We start from the raw sequence: 9921 nt of genomic DNA on the forward strand, positions 1-9921 counted from the left end.
ACCTATCCGACTACCTGTCCCACATACCGAGAAGTTGAGCTGGTCAACTCGACTTCTAAACATTCGGACATTAGGCTCTGGTCAACCTTCTATTGTAAACACCTTGTTGGAGATTTAGAAGAGAGTGGTTTTCCTTTATCCCGACAAGCGGTCATCTATTGTTTCGTGGAAGTGAAACGGCACCGTTTCAAAGCTATTGGCCTATCATCGAGCACAATATGAGATACAGAGGAAATGATGCCTCCCACACTACTATCATAGTTTTTTCTTAAGAGTTATCTATGGTGTATCCACACCGATATTATATAAATATAAAACTCTTACTCTTAACATATTATGCCTTGTTGCATTTAGTTATTTTAAATTATTTCATTTCGTACTTTTGTTGCTAACAAATTAATAAATTCATTCTGAATTTCTGGAGATAAATAATTAGTGTCATGTTTAATATGCGATTCCAGAGCATTTTTCATACCAACATCAAATTGGCTGACAAATTTTATCAAGTTTAAAAATACCCCACAATTTTTTTTCTTCGGTATCGATATTACTAGCTTGTCCATGAAATGCCAAATTATTTTCAGCACAGAACAATATAAATTTCAATATTATTTTCAATATATGATGCCATTTCGAAATTTCGCTTCTTAGTGCTGCTTGTGCAGCGTGGTCAATTAGTCGATCCTTTTCTAATAATTTCCATTTTGTGAAATTGTTTATGTGTTGTAATGAATTCTCATGAAAAAGAACGTTTGGATTTAGATGTTTCCAATCCTTAAATCCATTTGAGCTGCAAAATGGAACATTATTTGTGCCAGATACAAATAAGAGGCACGGAAAACAATATATTACATCTTTTTTTTGCAATAAAATAACCATATCCTCTCTTTTTTTTCAATACCTTCATTTTTGTATTTCCACGAATTATTGAAACATCCGCCATTAGTGACAGGATATGTATTTAAGACTACAGTTGCATATATTCTGGACCGTGTTGCACCATAAAAGATCTGTTTTTGTGGGCATTAAAGTTCCATATGGTCGGATCATTAAAATTCAGACATATGTTTTTAGATCTTTTAAAAGATCTTCAACTGTTTGAACTTTTTCTTGGACTTCCATTTCAGTGGCATCATCATTTATTTCATCTTCATTCAAATCATGTTCGTTTTCTTTGTCACTTTCAGGTTTGGAGTGGCTTATTGTAATCCAGTTTTGTAAACTAGTGGAATGTTTTTTTCTAATTTCCTCTTTATGCAGTCTTTCTACACGGTACTGATGTCCACTTTTTTCCTTTGGTGGCATGTCTAAAATTAATTTGGCCTTTATTGTTTTATTTAAATTATAAATCACAATATTCACGATTACTTGTTTATATAGCAATCACAAAAACACTATAACCTATTCAGTTAGTACACAATGCGTGAATTGCAAACTACTATGCATTTGAGCATGCGCTGATGAAGTGATCGCCTGATTAGTCCCTTCAAAGTTACATTCCGATCTGATGCTATGCAGTATGTACTCAGATGTAAGGATGGATGCAGGCTTGAATCGCTGTGTGAAAATTAATTTTCACCCTCCCTGTGCTGTAATCTTGATTCGACATCATCAAGGGGCTCTATTTTGTCAGCTAGCCTTGGGTGTCGAAATAGCTTGGCACTGTACTGATGTGGCCTGTCAGTGGTGCCCTTCTCCTATTGGCACCCTTGGCACCTGCCCCAATGCCAAGGCATTCCTACGCCACTGGCCAGAGGTGTGAACAATGCATATCTAGGTCTCTCGAAATCAGTTGGTTATATGGAAACTATTTTCAATATAATGACCAAGGGAAAATCAAAAAAAATTTGCTATATGGAAGTTCATTAAAGAGAGGTCTGCCTTTACTTAGATTCAGAAAAGCTTTTGCTACTGTTACACATAAAAGACTTGTATATAAATTGGACCAGTATGGCATTAAGGGCAAGTTGCTGCTGTAGATAAAGGGGTGGTTTGAGTGGGAGAAGAATGGTTATCAATGGGCACTGCTCTTCTTGGGCTAATATTATTAGTGGAGTTTCCCAGGGTTCAGTGCTGGGCCCACTGTTGTTTTCTATATTTATTAATGATATAACTCCAGGGGCTCATATCTGGTGAGTATGGGCTTGGCACACCCAGTATCCTGAGCTGGATATCATTCTTTTCTTTCTTGGTGATTTCTCTCTCTCTCTCTCTCTCTCTCTCTCGACTCTTTTTTGGCTAGCACAGCATAAGCCTCAGCCTTCCTTGCACCATATGGCTAATAATACTGATGAAGGCATATAAGGCTTAAACCTTTACTTAGATTCAGAAAAGTTTTTGCTACTGTTACACATAAAAGACTTGTATATAAATTGGACCAGTATGGCATTAAGGGCAAGTTGTCTAAGTGTGTAAATGATACAAAGGTTGGATGGGTTGTTAATCACAGTAATCAGGGTATTGCTACTGCAAAAGGTCTAGATTAGGTAGATGGGCTGAGAAGTAGCAATTAAGTTTAATATTGATAACTGCAAGATACTTCATATGTACAGTAGTAATCCCAGATTAACATACCAACTCTGTTGTACCATACTCAAGAAGTGGAGAATGAAAAATACCTTGGGGTAATTGTGCAAGGACAGCTTTGGAGTTTTGTCGATGATATACAGGAAATTTTTGCTATCAGGGATAGCAAAAGCTGTCAAGCATTTGATGTTTGATTATAAATAATCTGTAAAGTGATAATATATTTTCATGTTATAAGGGTTCCATATTCATATTTTGTACATATTTATGAGTCAGTTGCTCTCATATGCTCTTTTTTAGCTAGAGTATAGGATATTTGAGAGGAAGTGCCTGCTGTTATTGTGATAGGTTTGAAATATTTACATTACCCCATGCTCAAAATGAGATTTGTTCATTTAGAACAGAGTGGATGGAGTTTATTTCTTATCAAAATGCTTATTACTTTCTCAGTTTTTTGTGATCTGTTATTCTTTAAAACCATAGTGATTCTGAGGTACATTGCTTCAAAAAGCTGTCCTGCAGTTGTTAATTTCCTCAATAGTGTTTGCAGTCTGTTCTTTGAGGTTTTCATATTGTATTAGGCTTGCAGCCAATGCTATATATTGATCCAGCAGCTAATGCATTAAATGCATTTTAAATCCCCTCCTTTTTAATTGCTCTTTTGCACTGAAAAATCACTCTGTTCGCCAGCTATAATCTACGTTACCTTTCAAAAAATGTTTTTTCTTAATTTCTATATTAATTCAGGAATTTTCCTTTAAAGTGTTGAAATGACCCTAATGTAACCATAAGTTTTGGTGCAAAAAATGACAGGTTAAAATTTATTACCGTTTATGTTTACCACAGTGTTTATTCCGATATGAATTGTACAATTGATGCCCACTCAGATATATTTATATCCTCTCTCTTTTTCTCTCTGGCGTACACCTAAAAGCACCCATGCACCTTAATGAATGATTTTGTAAGCATCTGTTGTCAAGGTGAAACTGAAATTTGCAATCTTTTGTTCTTGCCCTTTAGTATTACCTTCTCTGTTTAGAAATACATTAGAGCAATTCAAACTAATTGGGACTGGGGGTAGTTCAGACTTCCGATTTGTTCTGATTTTCAAACTTTTCAAAAATACTGTCCCAGAGACTAAAAAAAAAAAAAAGTTTATTAAGTTTAGAAATAAAAACACTTAAGTTCTACTTATGTATTTTTATTTATAGGTAACAAAAAAAAATTAAACTTTCAGCCACAATGACACATATGTATAGGCCTTTTAACAAAAATAATTACTTATTTTTTGCTGCACTATTTTCAAACTTTGTTTCTTTGCTGCCAGATTTCTCTCTTTTCAGCAAGAGTTGAACAGAGTTGAGAACAAGAGTTGAGTTGAACAGCATTGTTTTTTGTTTGTTGATTTTCATGTATCATTTAATTTTGTTAATTAGTTAGGTAATAAAAGTACAAATTTTTGTTTTATATCTTCATTTTTATAGCCTCTGGATAATATTCCTCCAATTTTTGCTTATTAGAATTGCCGTTTAATAAATCAAAATTCAATTTGCAAACGTGATCACGATAACTGGTGCTTACTGTAATTATTTTATGGCACCAGCATAAAAAATAAATGCTGGCTCGTTCGGATTTTCGACGTTCTGATGCACTTAAAATTTTCTAAAACTAATTGCATAATTTGTATGTATTCGCATATTTACTTTCGCAGAAACAAGTTTTGCCACACTGGAAGAATAGGTCTGATTGTGATCTGACCAGCTATGCTATCTGTGGTAGATTGGCATCTCATGTCATGCTTCAGTTAGTCTTTGGGGCTGTTGCAGATATTCTTGCTACTTGGAAGTCTAAAACACTAATGGAACTGATATTCTGTGACACTTGAGTCAAGTGAAAGGAAATTTTGCGAAGTTCAGTCATTCTTGCTACAACCAAATCCCCTGCTTGCACCTTCGTGATGGTGAGACTGTTGGGTACAGCCCCCATGAACAGTTGTTGTCCAAACAGTAGTTAAGCATTCTGGTCTCTTGTCATATCTATTGGCTGCAACTTTTTCCCATCTATACTCCTACCTCTGTTAAAACCTTCCCAGTGCTGCCTGTGTTATTCCATAATAAAGATGTCAGAAGAATTTTGAACAATCTTGATGCCCTTTGAATCTAGGGGCGTATGGTATTTCTCCATTTGTTCTCAAAATATGTGCTTGCTCTTGTACTGTGGTTGCCTTTTTACGATTTCTTATTCCACTGATGTTTTTCCCTCTGCTTGGAAATTTATTCATAACCAGCAAAACTATGACAGCTTAAGGCACTACATGGCATCTGTTAATTGGAAAAACCTATTAGAATCATGGGATACCTTTAAAGCAATAATCACTGAAGCCATTAAACATATATATATATATATACACCTTAAGAAAATATAGCATGAGGGGGATGTTGAGATGGATGAAAAGGAGTTGGCCAGTCTAATAAAGCGGAAAAAGATAGCATGGAATCAGGGCTGGATTTACATATAAGCTAACCAAGCTACAGCTTAGGGGGCTCATTACAAGGGTCCTCACTACATCTTAAAAAATCCTTTTTTAATATTGTCACAGGTGAATAGTAAGAGAGAGAGAGAGAGAGAGAGAGAGAGAGAAGAGCCTCATACATGTTATAGCTAAGGGCCACAACAAGTTTAAATCCAGCCCTTCATGGGATAGTTACAGAGTGACAAAAAGTAGTGAAGCATACGGCAGTTAGTTTTATCTTTAATAAATAAATAAAAAAAATAAATGTAGTACCGCAAATAAAGTTAGGGAGTCCAAGACTAAGCACAAGAAAGCACAGGCTATGAGAGCAAGGAATGGAGACGAGTTTTTTTATGTATGTGAATAAAAAGAAAATAAATCATATCAGATACTTGTGTACTGGGTGCGGGAAAGTCAAATAATCAACTAATGTTGTGCTGGTGAATCGAATAGGTACTTCATATCGGTCTTTATTGATGAAAGACCCTTCATGCTAAGGAGAGGCTGTGTAAGTTAGACTGAACCAAATGAAATGAGTGATTTTGAAATTACAGATGACTATTTGTTGAAAAACTTTCAAGCCTAAAGGCAGGTAAGGCTCCTGGAGTTGATGGTAGATACCCAGAAATTTTGAGAGAAGTGGCCAGACAGTGTATTGAAACTATTAAGGTTAATTGTGAAGGCATAATTGGCCTTGGAAGAGATTCCTTTGGATTGGAGAAGTGCCAAAATATTGCCTATGCATAAACATGGTTCTAAGAGTGATCTCAGTAACTAAAGACTGGTTAGTCTAATTTCAATGGTAGGGAAAATCTTGGAGGCAGTGATTAAGAGTACGATCCAGAGACATTTAGATATACATTCTGAAGGATACACAATATGGTTTTATTAAGGGAAAATGTTACCTGGTAAGCTATTTTGACACAATTATTCATGAGATGGATGTGGGATACAATTTTGACATAGTTTATATCAATTTTAGCAAGGCATTTGACTCAAGCCCTCATGAGAAGTTACTCTAAGCTGGAACATGTTCAGATTACTGGAAAGATTCTAAGGTGGATTGCAGTGTGGTTTCAGGGCAGAACACAGGGGTTGTGATTAATCGATATTCTTCAGATTGGTGTCAGGTCAGAAGTGGGTCCCAAAAAAGGTCCCCCTTTTTTGGGACCACTGTTGTTTCTGATTTTCATAAATTGATGAAGGGATTAAAGGGTGTGATGTTAAAATTTGCAGATGACCTAAAGATTGGGAGAGGCGTTAATAAGCAGTACTACTTCAAGTGCACTTGAAGCCTGTTCAAGCCATCCTTCAGGATGGCTTGAACAGGCTCAAGAATGGTCAGAAAAATGGCAGGTTGTGTTTTAATGCAGCAAAATGCAGGGTCCTACACTTGGAGAACAGCAACCCCTTATACACCCATACACCCATTGGTAGAGTAGAGTTATACACCCATTGGTAGAGTAGAGTTAAAAACAGTAGAGGAAGAAAGAGAATTGGGAGTTATGATACTGGCAGATATGAAGTTTTCTGAGCAGTATAAACAGGTGGCCAGGAAAGTTCATAGTGTCCTATCAGTGATATCAATGATATTGAACAGTATTCTGTAGAGATAGGGAGGTCATAATCCCACTATGTAAGGCAATTGTGAGACCCACATTCAGAATACTGTGTTCAAGCATGAAGGCTTCATCTAAAAAGTGACATTTAGTTTCTTGTAAGGGTCCAAAGATGGGCAACTTGCATGGGGAGATTAGTAAAAAGGCGACTGTACGAGGAAATACTTTAATTATGTGGGCTACAGAGCTTGACAACCAGGCACCTTAGAGGGGACCTGATTGAGGTTTATAAGACTCTGAGAGGAGTTAGTAAAACAAACAAAGGTGGAATTTTCACTATTAAAAAAAATTCCAGAAGTAGGGGCTTAAATTCAAATTACAGAAGATAGACTAGATTATAGGAAGCTTTCTTTTAGTTAACAAGTCATTGATTACTGCCTTCGTGGATAGTTGTGGCCGAAAGTTTGAAGAAATTCAACTGGATAGTTACTTATGTGAGGAGGAAAGTGCAAAAATTGTGTTTTTTTATCTACTTTTTCTTCCCTTTTTTTTGGCAGGTACAGCAAAAGCCTGTGGCTTCCCTGCACCATATGGCTAATACTAATGATATTCAGTAAATATGAGAAACATAATGTTTTTAAACTTTTGTTACTAGATATTAGTAAAAAAAAAATTATTTTTTTTATAATAGACCTCAGCTTCAAACGGTTGTTTTATAAATGTCTCATCTCATTTATGAAATAATTTTAAGTAATGTTTAATTTTTTAGATGAATTGAGATGTGAAATATACATTCTCCTTTTCAGTGTGTACTTTGAAGTGAAAATTATGCTTTTATCATGTTGTATTTGATTTATTTGTAAATATGTTCTAATATAAATTTTCATTTTTTTACAGTGTGGATGTTCCCACGGAAAGATGCACAACATTGTAATAGCAGATCAAGTTCCTGGTTGACAAATACCAGGATAATAATAAAATATGTAAGTCTGTGGTAATCTGCATCTAATATCTTTTGGCAGTCCCCTCAGAAGCCAGACACCATGCAGAACGGGACATATCCTTGGGTGGCATCTTCTTCCTTGACACAGAAGAGCTGGCCTCCAGGTTATCAGGCCAGTCTCACTGACCTTTTTCTCAAAAAGAATCCACTTCATTTTGGAACTGGTATTTCACAATTAGCTGCTGCCTCAAGTTATATCGAAAAGATGTCAAATATCAATGAGCCAACTCAAAAATGCCCTCATCCAGATGCCAAAGATAAACCATACCCATGTGAGATCTGCCAGCAGTACTTATCACTCTGTAATAGCTTACGAACAGATTGCTCATCTGGAGCAAATAGGCCAATCAGTAGTCCAGTAAATTCAGGGTCACCACCAGAACGTAAGCCTGTTAACTTAATTCCATCAGCTATTTCTTCTGATAGGCCGCAGCCACCACCACCACCGCCACCATTAACAGCAAATCCAGTGACTTCAACCTCAAATTCCAATAACAAGCCAAGACCACAACCAACTAAGCAGTTTATTTGTCCTGTTTGCCACAAGTATTTTACCCAGAAAGGTAACTTGAAAACGCATATGATGATTCATACTGGCGAAAAACCATATGCTTGCCAAGTTTGTGGTAAAAGCTTTACACAAAAGGGAAATGTTGATACTCATATGAAAATACATACCGGTGAAAAAGAGTTTTCCTGTGATTCATGTGGAAAGCGCTTTACACAGAAAGGAAACCTTAAGACCCATATCCGAAGTGTCCATACAAAGGAGAAACCTTTTGCATGTGGTGTCTGCGGAAAGTGCTTTTCCCAGAAGGGTAACATGCAGACACACATGCGGACACATAACAAGGATGATCGCTTTCCCTGTACACTCTGTGGCAAAACCTTCTCACAGAAAGGAAATCTGAAGACCCACATGCAACGTCATACTGGTCAACTGCCTTCAAAGAGACCATATGGTTCCCGACTTGCTACAAGCCGTTCGTCAAGTGATGTACAACTTCCTCTCCAGCCATCATCATCTCGTATTTCATCTTTTCCTCTTCAGTCATCTCCAATATCTTCTCAAGCATCTACTACATCTCCTCTTAATTCATCAACTACTCCAAAACCATTAACCAATCCTTCACAAGGAAATCCATCACAGATTGGCAGCCCCAGACCTGGCATTGGTAATCCTTATTCAGAATCACCAGTAGATTGCAAGCCTCCTTTAAATTGCCACCTTCCACTTGTGAGGCAGTTATCTTCAAATCAAGTACATAGGCAAATTGATAACTCCCCAAGTCCTCGACATTCACAGCTGTCAAGTCCTTCACCAGTCGAAGAATTAAGCTCGCCACATTTTCTTCATAGTAAATTGCTCCAACATTCCCATCCTTCTAATCATATGTCAGTAGATTCATTAACCCAGTCACACATCCATGGTGCTCTCTCACCAAATTCACACCAACCACGCATCACCAGTCCACTACCATTGGGCAGCTCTTCTGGTCACCCTTCATCACATGATATCGATTCCCGCCCTTTCTATTCAGCTCCACCTACTCCTATTCCTACTCCTCTTACTCCAACTTCCCGATGGCTTCCTCATGGACATTCTCGCCATTATGACAATTTTCAGGCACACACAAGTTTAAGTTCCTACAATACTTTGTCTCAACATACCACCCCACTTTCCCGCCTATCTCTATTGGCATCTGGGTCCATGAGCTCACACCATCCTTTAGGAAATCAAGGAGATTCAGAGAAGCACTCTCATACCCAGCACCTTCATGATTCACAGTTCCATTCTCCTGGAAATCCTGACTTTTCTCAGTTGCTTGATTAAAATTTTCATTTTGAAGAGACTTTACTGCATGCCTTTATCTTTTTACTAGTTTTTTTTCCCCTCTTGTTTTCCAATAGCTTACCCAGTCAGGTTAAGTTGTTGGAGGGGGAAAAGCCTTAATTGTCCTGCAGATAAGTGAGTTCTTTTATACATTTTTGTGATATGTCATAATACTCTTGGCATGATGTTATAAAGCCATGCATGGGGAGAGTTTAAACTCTGTGAATTTCAGACAAACTATATTTCTTGATCAAGTAAGTTCTGGAAAATATAACGAAGAAAAAGACCTCTTTCATTACGAAAGATGTTCTGTTTTAGACTAATTAGCTTTAATAGGAAGCAGACAGTTAGAGGGATTTGGATTAAAAAGCCCAGAATCTAGAACAGCAGAATATTTCCTGTAACTTAAGTGCATTAGTTTTAAAAGGAAAGATAGTGATACATTTAGTGAATATTGTAGTACTATGAACTTTGTATAATATTTCAA

At 36.8% G+C, this 9921-nt stretch overlaps 1 protein-coding gene across 1 annotated transcript in view; it reads left to right on the forward strand.

The window, feature by feature from the left end:
- The window catches only part of LOC150086154 (uncharacterized), a 58628-nt gene extending 49062 nt beyond the window's left edge, over positions 1-9566 (forward strand). Inside the window, exon 2 of the mRNA XM_090373747.1 lies at positions 7495-9566. Coding sequence (XP_090229873.1) covers positions 7641-9434 — 1794 coding nt within the window. The 5' untranslated portion in view covers positions 7495-7640 and the 3' untranslated portion in view covers positions 9435-9566. The remainder of the gene's footprint in view (positions 1-7494) is intronic.
- The last annotated feature ends 355 nt before the right edge of the window (positions 9567-9921 follow it).

Source organism: Mastigoproctus giganteus, chromosome 5, assembly GCF_048544385.1.
Source record: "Mastigoproctus giganteus isolate SK-2022 chromosome 5, ASM4854438v1, whole genome shotgun sequence".
NCBI classification, from domain to species: domain Eukaryota; kingdom Metazoa; phylum Arthropoda; class Arachnida; order Uropygi; family Thelyphonidae; genus Mastigoproctus; species Mastigoproctus giganteus.